This window comes from Mesoplodon mirus (genome assembly GCF_964341445.2).
Source record: "Mesoplodon mirus genome assembly, chromosome: 5".
NCBI lineage: Eukaryota > Metazoa > Chordata > Mammalia > Artiodactyla > Ziphiidae > Mesoplodon > Mesoplodon mirus.
Genome location: NC_138980.1, coordinates 82,408,170 through 82,420,045, shown reverse-complemented (window position 1 = coordinate 82,420,045; position 11,876 = coordinate 82,408,170). Strand labels below are relative to the sequence as shown.

At 38.3% G+C, this 11,876-nt stretch overlaps 1 protein-coding gene across 1 annotated transcript; it reads left to right on the top strand.

Moving 5' to 3' along the window:
* The first annotated feature begins 2,894 nt into the window (after positions 1-2,894).
* On the top strand, positions 2,895-3,611 carry LOC309805119 (large ribosomal subunit protein uL6-like). Its single transcript, XM_082622949.1, has one exon. It carries the CDS (start codon positions 2,931-2,933, stop codon positions 3,507-3,509), a length of 579 nt encoding a protein of 192 aa, XP_082479075.1. The 5' UTR covers positions 2,895-2,930; the 3' UTR covers positions 3,510-3,611.
* Positions 3,612-11,876: the final 8,265 nt, after the last annotated feature.

Sequence of the window (11,876 nt, the reverse complement as noted above, 5' to 3'; positions counted from 1 at the left end):
TGCAAACTTAGGAAGTAAGATTTACTCTCGTATGTCGTGGTTTTGAGGCAATGTAGAAACAGAATTGTATTTACCCTTCACATTAGAAACATTTTGAGTATAATTTTAGTTTTTGATGTTTATAATTTTGCTCCCTCTCTCCAGGAAATGGGGTAATCAGGGTTACAGAGCAGGGTAACTTTATTCTTGTCAATCCCTAGCCTCCACCACCTTCTAGGAAAACCACAATGGAGATTTTTTAATGCCACGTTCAGAGAGACATGTGGAAGGTCTCTCCCTTGAAAGCCAACTCTTACTCATTAGTTACCAGACAGTACCTAAATGCTCCATATGTGTTTAATCTTGGCAACAGTTTTCTGAGGCTGGTGCCTTGATCATCACCTCATTTTACAGATGAGGAGACTGAGGGATAAAGAAGTCTTTACCCAAGCTATTCAGCTGAGAAGTGGCCAAGTCAGAATTCACACGCAGTCAGCCTGAAGGCAGAGCCCACTCAAGATCTAAATCCCTGAACACATCGTCTTTATAAATAGCTAACAGAGGGAAGTGTGCTCTAGGGCAACTAGATCCTCCCCCCACCCCACCCCCACTCATACTGTTATTCTTCGTATTTCCTTTCGTTGGAAGTAAACTTAAGGATAATATCAACTTGGATTAAAAGTCACATCCTTTTTACTGTCATCTTAGATTGTTGTGTAACCCGATAACAAAGAACAGCTAGAAAAGCAAAACAAAACCAAAAAAATCAAAGTATGTGTCACTGTTGCATTACCCTCTCAGACGCTTTGGTTCTGCTTAAGAGCTTATCATTTTCCACACAAGCCCATTTGGGAAGGAGGCAATATGTCTTTTGGCTCTTGAATGTTGCTCGCCTCCGAACCTCATTATGGCAAGTCATTTTCTGAAGCTGGGCTGTAGCTCTAGACAAATGATTGTATTAAGTTTTAAATAAACATAAAATATTTATGTTATGCTGTTTCTTGAAATGATTTATTGTCATTTTCTTCTTTTAGTCCTGCTCTCTGGACATAAAAGACACAAGCTTTTGCTGTTTATACAAACCAAATCCTCTGTTTGCTCTGATTATGCATTCATGGGTCTTTAATACAGCACAGGCTTTAGATTTGGGATTATTCCCTATGGGAGTGGTGGAATTAAATACATTTAGCCAGCAGAGATAAGAAAGGGCACCAGAGTTTAATTGCCATTAAAATAGATATGGTGAGTCACAAAAATAGAAGGCAGGAAAACAGTCTGTGTTCCCCTTTTCTGCTATGGTAGATGAAGCTCTACGATCGTGTGACTTGTAGCTTCTCAAAGTCTCAAGTTAATGGCCTGGAAGAAGAAGAAAAAGGTGAAAATTGTACTGGGGGGACAAGTCTGGTCCTGAGTTCCTAAGATGCCTTGTGCCTAAGAAGACGTTACTGTTTAGAGAGGGAACTGCAGCACTGCCTGCTGTGGAAAGGATTCTACTCTTTCTGGACTGGGCACAGTTGGCGATTAGTGGAATCAATTATGTTACCCCAAATTCTCCTGCCTCTCAGAAGGCATTTTAGAAATGTTGAGAGAGAAACCACCTTCTTCTGTGGTCCTCACCAGCGACTGGACAGAGATGAGATTTTCATCGGTGATTCCAACTGGCAGCTCTTTATATTTCACTCCTTCAGAATTGGCTGATCTGCCAGCATTTTCTTTTTCGTTCTACTCGTGGATATTGTAAATGAATCTTGTCACACTCCCCCAGCAGCTGACACTTGGAGTCAGCCGCAGCCATGGGGTTGGGCAACTTGTCCAGTTAACTCATATGGAACAGATAGGATGGAAATGTTTTTTTAAATATCACTCCATGAGTCATACATATTTGCACTTCAATTTAGAAACCTTTAACTTTTCTGTTTTATAAGTTTAAAATCAGGCCCCAAGTGCTCCCTTCAGCAGTGCATGTACTAAAATTGGAGAAACCAGTTTGTGCGGGGGGAGGGAGGATTAATAAATAAGGTCGTGCCATTTTGAAAAAAATCAAGAGAAACGCCTCAAAATAATACAAGTTTATGGCTTCCCTGGTGGCACAGTGGTTAAGAATACACCTGCTAGTGCAGGGGACCTGGAGTTCGAGCCCTGGTCTGGGAAGATCCCACATACTGCGGAGCACCTAAGCCTGTGCGCCACAACTACTGAGCCTGTGCTCTAGAGCCCGCAAGCCACAACTACTGAGCCCGGGCGCCTAGAGTCCATGCTCTGCAACAAGAGAAGCCACCACAATGAGAAGCCTGCGCACCGCAACAAAGAGTAGCACTGCTCGCCACAACTAGGGAGAGCCTACATGCAGCAACAAAGACCCAATGCAGCCAAAAATAAATAAATTTATTTTTTAAAAAAAGGAATACAGGGCTTCCCTGGTGGCGCAGTGGTTGGGAGTCCGCCTGCCGATGCAGGGGACATGGGTTCGTGCCCCGGTCCGGGAAGATCCCACATGTCGTGGAGCGGCTGGGCCCGTGAGCCTGTGCGTCCGGAGCCTGTGCTCTGCAACGGGAGAGGCCACAACAGTGAGAGGCCCATGTACAGCAAAAAAAAAAAAAAAAAAAAAAAAGGAATACAAGTTTATCAGAATGGAAGACCTTGAATTAAAAATATATTGGCTGATTCAATTTATTTGGAATTCTAGAAATGGCAAAACTAACCTATAGTGACAGAAAGCAGATCAGAGATTGCCTCAGGCCAGGGGTGCAGGAAAGAGGGACCATCATCGGGAAGGAGGAGGGGAGCTTTGGAGGTGTTGGAAATGTCCTACATCTTCATCGTAGTTAGTTGCACAATTTAAACTCCTAAAACCATACACTTAATGAGTGCAGTGCATTGTATGTAAATTATACCTCAATAAAGTTGATGTAAAAACTATATACTGGCTCTTTGCCGCATCTACTGCGAGAATGAAGACCATTCTCAGCAATCAGACTGTCGACATTCCAGAAAATGTCGACATTACTCTGAAGGGACGCACAGTTATTGTGAAGGGCCCCAGAGGCACCCTGCGGAGGGACTTCAATCACATCAATGTAGAACTCAGTCTCCTTGGGAAGAAAAAGAAGAGGCTCCGGGTTGACAAATGGTGGGGGAATAGGAAGGAACTGGCCACTGTTCGCACTATCTGTAGTCATGTACAGAACATGATCAAGGGTGTTACACTGGGCTTCCGTTACAAGATGAGGTCTGTGTATGCTCGCTTCCCCATCAACGTTGTTATTCAGGAGAATGGTTCTCTTGTTGAAATCCGAAATTTTTTGGGTGAAAAATACATCCGCAGGGTTCGGATGAGGCCAGGTGTTGCTTGTTCAGTATCTCAAGCCCAGAAAGATGAGTTGATTCTTGAAGGAAATGACATTGAACTTGTGTCAAATTCAGCTGCTTTGATTCAGCAAGCCACAACAGTTAAAAATAAGGATATCAGAAAAATTTTGGATGGTATCTATGTTTCTGAAAAAGGAACAGTTCAGCAGGCTGATGAATAAGATCTGAGTGATCCAGTTACAGAAACTGCAAGAGGCCAGGCTCATGTAATATTTTAAAAATGAATAAAAGCTCTTTTGACTTGGGAAAAAATAAAAAAAATAAATAAAAAAAAATAAAAACTATATACTGGCATAAGTTACTGAGATGCCATGGGAAACCTTCCTAAATCATCTTTCATTTTAATAAAAAAAAAATAGTTGACCTAACTCCAAGCAAAAATAATGTATATCCATCAGCTTTAAGTGCTGTAGTTGACAGGCTCAGCTGTTACTGCCAACTGCTATCTGAGAAGTTTTAGGTTGGCTCTGCCCGCAGAGGGCAGGCAGCCTGCTCTCCCCGGCAAGCGGCTCAGAGTTTTCCTTGCAAGCGGCTGAGATTTCCTTGCCGCACACCGTGTTGTGTTTCATTCTTGGGAAGGGATCGCAAGACAGGCACATGAATTGCAAGATGTACTTTTATCTGCCACGTGAACATGGAAATAAGTATCTTATCAACTTCGTACCCAGCACATCTTTCTTTTTCATTTTCCAAGTTGCAGTTCTGGAATATTATCTATGATTTCATTCATCGAGGCCAGTTAGACGTGGGAGGAAGAAGGTGCTGAACTAGTCTGCGACAAGGAGGAGAGGCCGTGGTAGGTGGGGGTGGGAGGGGGACAGGCCTGTGGAGCTGACGCAGCCTGATGCTCAGCTGCGCCCTGCCGGGCATCCCAGGACCAGCCTGCACTGGCCTGACTGGCCCGGGCCCTCCCCCCCTCTCCTACCCTCCCTTCTGCCTTCCCCCAGCGTGAGATACTTTCCCCACCGCAGGGGCTCACAGCCCTTGATAGAGGCGGAGAGTTTGGGTTTTGTGATTTAACAGCTGATAGTGAGCATTCCCTCCAGAGGAGAAGCAGCCAGAGCCATTTCTCTCTCTCTCTCTTTCTCTGTGGTCCCTCAGGCTCTTGAAGTATTTACACTAAACTCCAGGCCAGCAAAGAGAATTTACAGCCTTATCACGGAATTAAAGGCGCTGGCGGCTGGCGGCTGGCGGTGTGTGTGTGTGTGTGTGTGTGTGTGTGTGTGTGTGTGTGTGTGTGTGTGTGTGTGTGTGGAATGTGTGTCTCTTTCCTTTTCTAAGGGAGACTTTTGGCTTCATGTAGGGGGCTGATTATTCTCTCTCTCCTCTTCTGCCTGAAGTTCCTCTCTGAAGTTTTTCTGTCATGTTTATTGGGATAATGAGGATTTATTTTTTTACTTCTATTCCAATATTAATGTTAGGAAATGATTTCTATAGGAAAGTATCTTAAAAACCACAGACTGGGTTTAATCAGTGTAAAGATTGCTACAGGTCAATATTTCTCTTTTTAAAAACATTGGCTATCAAGCTGATAAAAAGAATACTTAAAATATAGGTAAGGTATAAAGAATAATGATACAGTGAATATGTAGTATAAGGACATAGCTGTTTCCTTTTAAGATCTTTGATCTCTCTAATCCAGTGTCCCCGTCTCCTCCCCTGTGAATTTTTCAATTAGTAGTCCCTTATGATTTTAATATGTAATTTTACTATGTGTTTCCTTCTGTAAAAAAATATTTTTAAGATTTCTGCATGTTTTTGAACGTTATATACATAGAATCATACATATTCTTTGTGGCTTGCCTTCAGATAACACTGTGTTCCTAAGAGTTAGCCATTTTGCTGCATGCAGTATGGTATAATTCACTTATATTCACTCCTGTTTTTATCCATTCTATTGTTGGTGGACACTTGGATTATTTCCAGTTTCTTCTATTACAAATAGTGCTACTGTAAACATTTTATAGATTTTTCCTGGTCTTCACTCTAGGATTTCTCTAGGCCTAGGGTGTATAACTGGGAGTGGAATTACTGGGTGTGTGCATCTTTATGTACTGATAATGCCAAATGGGTCTCTGTACTGAATGCATGGATTTACTCTCTCACTAGCATATGTATATATAGAAATTATGCATCCCTTCACCAATATTTAATAGTATCAGATTTTTTCAATTTATTTTTTTGCCAATTTAGTGGTAAGAGAATGGATACTTACTGTGATTTGTACTTGGATTACTCCACTTAGTAATGAGTTTGCACATCTTTTCATTGGCTGTCTGGATTTTCTCTTCTGTGAGGAGGCTGTTTTCTTTTCCATTGTGTATTTCTGCTTGTTAGTTATATATTTCGCAAATATCTTCTCTTGATTTGTGGCTTGTCCTTTCATTATCTTAATGGTAAATTTCAATGAACTGAGGTTGTTAGTTTTAATGAAGTTTAATTTATCACTTTGACTATATAGTTCATGGGGTTTTTGTGTCTTATTTAAGAAAGCCAAACCTAATCCTAGGTTATAAAGATAGTCTCTTATATTGTCTTCTACAAGTTTTATGATTTTACCCTGCACATTTAAGTTTTTAATGCACCTGGAATTGATTTTCGTATGTGACATAAGGTATAGACACAATTTCAATTTTACTGTATGGATATCCAATTATTCCAACATCATTTACTGAAAAGTCCCTGATATGCAATGGCTGTTGTCATAAACTAAGTGTGTAAGTATATGTTTCTTCTCGGCTGTCTCTTCTGTTCCTTTGATCAATTTGTCTATCCTTAACTTGATACCATACTGAATCAGTTATACTTTCATTGTAAATGGTGATATCTATAAAATTAAATTCCCCCTTGACCCCTTGAAAATATTAAAATCACTTGTCAATTTCATATGAAAATAAACTTTGGGAGATTTTTATTGGAATCATCTTGAATTTAATATCAATTTGAGGAATACTGACACCTTAACGATGTTGAACTTTTCAATCCATGAACATGGTATATGATTTGATTTCTCTAATTTAAAAAAAAATTTTTTAAAGCTCTAAAAAAGCTTTATAATTTTATTCATAGAAGTTTTACACAACTTTTCTTAAATTCCTGTAATCTCTATACTTTTGATATATTAATGACATATTTTTAAAAATTGTATTTATTTATTCAGTGCTGGAGTATAAAAATGCAGTTGATTTTTGTATATTGATTTTGTATTCAGCAGCTTATAATTCTTTATCTGTATATTATTTTTTTCTACACGGTGGTTTTATAAGTGGAATATTGCTTTGGTTCTTTCCAATGCTTATACTTTTTATTTATTTTACTTGCCTAAACTTCACTGGAGAAAGGTTGAATTTTTAATAGCAGGCAACCTTGTCTTACTTCTGACTTTAAAGGGAATGCTCTGAACATTTCACCATTAAATGTGATGTTTACTGTAGATACCCCTTTATCAGTATTCAGTAACTATAGTTCTATTCCTTCTTTGATAAGAGGTTTTTATTATTAATGTAAATTCAGTTTTGTCAAACACTTTTTCCTTATTGAAATAAGCACATGATTTTTCTCTATTACTGTGATGAATATCTGTAGCTGATTTTCTAATGTTAAATTAACCTCAGATTCTAGGAAAAAACTCAACTTGATCATGATATATAGCATATTTTACATTGTCAGGTTTGACCTGCTCATAGTTTTCATAGGATTTTTTCATCTAATGTTCAAGTTTTATTTCTTACAAGAAAATAATTTCACCGGTCATTATCCAGTCTTAATAATATTGAACCTTAGAAGAATTATTAAAACTGTATTACACTTTGTGATCTTGAAACATATGCATACAAATAAAAATCTTTGATGAGCATCCTGGAAGCATCATATAATGTTGTTGTTTCACCCCCCAAATATATTCTGCATCTTTTGACTTTTAGACCTTGAAATCATTATTTGAGCAACTTTTCAAACATCAAGAGAAAAAAATTAAATTTTTTAGACTACATGAAGGTGATATATGTAGATACAGTATTTTCACAGGTTCCTAAGTACTTTTAACCATAAGGAAGTTTCCAGATTTTGTATCCACATATATGGTAGTCAATTTATTTCTGTGCTTCTCAATAATAGTACTTATTAGATTGCCATGCTTGCCTGGCTTTTCCTCACAATTAAACCATAAGGTTTTTGGGGTTTTTTTAGTCATTAAAAATTTTTCTTTATTGAAGTATAGTTGATTTACAATGTTGTGTTAGTTTCTGGTGTACAGCAAAGTAATTCAGCTACATTCAAGGTCCTATATATGTAGGACCTTGTTGTTTATCTATTTGATATATAGTAGTTTGTATCTGCTAATCCCAAACTCTTAATTTACCCCTCCTCGCCCTTTCCCTTTGGCAACCATAAGTTTGTTTTCTATGTCTGTGAGTCTATTTCTGTTTTGTAAATAAGTTCACTTGTATCATTTTTAATTTTCATTTATTTATTTTTTGAAATGGATGCTATTTCTCTTTTTTTAATATCTTTATTGGAGTAAAATTGCTTTACAGTGGTATATTAGTTTCTGCTGTATAACAAAGTGAATCAACAATAGTTAAACATATATCCCCATATCTCTTTCCTCTTGCATCTCCCTCCCTCCCACCCTCCCCATCCCACCCCTCAAGGTGGACACAAAGCACAGAGCTGATCTCCCTGTGCTATGTGGCTGCTTCCCACTAGCTATCTATTTTACATTTGGTAGTGTATATATGTCCATGCAACTTTCTCACTTCATCCCAGCTTAACCTTCCCCTTCCCCATGTCCTCAAGTCCATTCTCTACGTCTGCGTCGTTATTCCGGTCCTGCCCCTAGGTTCTTCAGAACCGTTCCTTTTTTTTTTTTTTTTTTTTTAGATTCCACATATATGTGTTAGCCTATGGTATTTGTTTTTCGCTTTCGGACTTACTTCACTCTGTATGACAGTCTCTAGGTCCATCCACCTCACTACAAATAACTCAATTTTGTTTCTTTTTATGGCTGAGTAATATTCCATTGTATATATGTGCCACATCTTCTTTATCCATTCACCTGTCGATGGACACTTAGGTTGTTTCCATCTCCGGGCTGTTGTAAATAGAGCGGCAATGAACAATTTGGTACATGACTCTTTGTGAATTATGGTTTTCTCAGGGTATATGCCCAGTAGTGGGATTGCTGAGTCGTATGGTAGTTCTATTTGTAGTTTTTTAAGGAACCTCCATACTGTTCTCCATAGTGCCTGTATCAATTTACATTTTCACCAGCAGGGCAAGAGGGTTCCCTTTTCTCCACACCCTCTCCAGCATTTATTGTTTGTAGATTTTTTGATGATGGACATTCTGACTGGTGTGAGGTGATACCTCATTGCAGTTTTGATTTACATTTCTCTAATGATTAGTGATGTTGAGCATCCTTTCATGTGTTTGTTGGCAATCTCAATACCTTCTTTGGAAAAATTTCTATTTAGGTCTTCTGCCCATCTGTGGACTGGGCTGTTTGATTTTTGATATTGAGCTGCATGAGCTGCCTGTATATTTTGGAGATTAATCCTTTGTCAGTTGCTTCATTTGCAAGTATTTTCTCCCATTCTGAGGGTTGTCTTTTTGTCTTGTTTGTGGTTTCCTTTGCTGTGGAAAAGCTTTTAAATTTCATTAGGTCCCATTTGTTTATTTTTGTTTTTATTTCCATTTCTCTAGGAGGTGGATCAAAAAGGATCTTGCTGTGATTTATGTCCTAGAGTGTTCTGCCTATGTTTTCCTCTAAGAGTTTGATAGTGTCTGGCCCTTACATTGAGGTCTTTAATCCATTTTGAGTTTATTTTTGTATATGGTGTTAGGGAGTGTTCTAATTTCATTCTTTTACATGTAGCTGTCCAGTTTTCCCAGCACCACTTATTGAAGAGGCTGTTGTTTCTCCATTGTATATTCTTGCCTCCTTTATCAAAGATAAGATGACCATAAGTGTGTGGGTTTATCTCCGGGCTTCCTATCCTGTTCCATTGATCTATATTCCTGTTTTTGTGCCAGTACCATACTGTCTTGATTACGGTAGCTTTGTAGTATAATCTGAAGCCAGGGAGCCTGGTTCCTCCAGCTCCATTTTTCTTTCTCAAGATTGCTTTGGCTATTCGGAGTCTTTTGTGTTTCCATACACATTGTGAAATTTTTTGTTCTAGTTCTGTGTAAAATGCCACTGGTAGTTTGATAGGGATTGCATTGAATCTTTAGATTGCTTTGGGTAGTATAGTCATTTTCACAATATTGATTCTTCCAGTCAAAGAACATGGTATATCTCTCCATCTATTTGTATCATCTTTAATTTCTTTCATCAGTGTCTTATAGTTTTCAGCATACAGGTCTTTTGTCTCCTTAGGTAGGTTTATTCCTAGGTATTTTATTCTTTTTGTTGCATTGGTAAGTGGGAGTGTTTCCTTTATTTCTCTTTCAGTTTTTTCAACATTAGTGTATAGGAATGCAAGAGACTTCTGTGCATTAATTTTGTATCCTGCTACTTTACCAGATTCATTGATTAGCTCTAGTAGTTTTCTAGTAACACCTTTAGGATTCTCTATGTATAGTATCATGTCATCTACAAACAGTGACAGTTTTACCTCTTCTTTTCCAATTTGGATTCCTTTTATTTCTTTTTCTTCTCTGACTGCTGTGGCTAAAACTTCCAAAACTATGTTGAATAATAGTGGTAAGAGTGGACAACCTTGTCTTGCTCCTAATCTTAGTGGAAATGTTTTCAGTTTTTCACCACTGAGAATGATGTTGGCTGTGGGTTTGTCATATATGGCCTTTATTATATTGAGATGAGTTTCCTCTGTGCCTACTTACTGGAGAGTTTTTATCATAAATGGGTGTTGAATTTTGTTGAAAGCTTTTTCTGCATCTATTGAGATGATCATATGGTTTTTTATCCTTCAAATTGTTAATATGGTGTATCACATTGATTGATTTGCATATATTGATGAATACTTGCATTCCTGGAATAAACCCCACTTGATCATGATGTATGATCCTTTTAATGTGCTGTTGGATTCTGTTTGCTAGTATTTTGTTGAGGATTTTTGCATCTATGTTAACATTTTACATGTTAACCAAATGATAGACTTGGTGGATGAGGGGAGAGTTAAATATGAATAATTTTGGATTTTTCTCTTTTCCTGATCTGTGACTGAAAGTCCTTTACCATCTGTCACCAGCATATAGAGCTTGTCTATTCCTCTTTTGGTGCTTAGCATGAGGGCCTTGGTTTGATACTATGCTCTAACCTCCATGTTGTAATTTCCCAACCAGCATCTCCAATAGAGAGCTATTCATTCATTATTCATTCATCCAAATTGCCTATCAGAATTCTTTATACTCTGGTAGATGTTCATTAATTATTATTTTAGACAGTAGAAATAAATAACTAGGCAGTACCCAACTGAATGAAAGTTCATGGTGTATACAAAGAGTTTCCAGTGATTTAGCTGTAATTTAGGGGATGTTATTTTTTTAAGGTTTGGTCTTATGCCCTCTGCTTTTTAACATTTACATGATTGATGTAACATGGATAATAGAATGGAAATCATGATCCCAGGATTTTAAGATGAGGACATGTTTAGAATTGAGATCTATTAATTTAAGTATTCATTATTATATCCCACAAATCTTTATGAAGCACTTAGTCTAAGCCAAACCCTGTGTTTGTACTTGAAAGACAAAGCATGATCCTTATGGAGCTTCCATGATCATGGTGGCCACAGATGGAGTAAGACCACTCTCCACAATGGCAGGTGACATTCACCAAGGGCCAGTATGTGCCTGGCACAGTTTGAAGTGGTTTATATGTACTGACTCATCTAATTCTCACCACAGCTCTTTGTGGTAGGCATTGCAAAATCTTCATTTTATAGATTCAGAATCTTAGGCACAGAGGGATTCATTACATTGCCCAACATTATGCAGCTAGTGAGTGTTAGCCAGGATCAGAATCCAGGCAGTCTGCCTCCTGAGATACACTGACTTTCAATAATCAAATAATCTTGTAGACCAAATGATAACTTGTAGAAAATTATAACTGTTCCAAGAGCTGTGGAGGAGACATTCGTGGTATTCTTAAGCCTATTTTAAGAGGAAATTACCCAGGGGAGCCTTCCTGGTGTCGAGACAGTTAAGATGGCACCTGAAGGCAGAGTGGGCATTAACTAGGTAAAAAGGGGCTAGTGGAGTATTGTGTACAAAGGAAATGCCTATTGATGGCAAGGAGCAAGGGGGGATTCAAGAAAGTTGCTACCAAAAAATAAATAGGTAGAGCAGAAGGTGGGTGTTGATGATATAGATTCCAGTTTGCAAAGCATTTTCACTTTTGCTCCTGTGTTTAATGCTCACAACCAACTTGGGTAGTTTAGAGACTTAATTTAACCAAGGCGATGGACCAGAAGTAGTAAGTCTGGGACCTGAACCCAGATCTCCTGATTTCAGTTCCCACAGCTATTCCACCAAACCAGAGTGGCTCAACAGTGCAAAAGAGG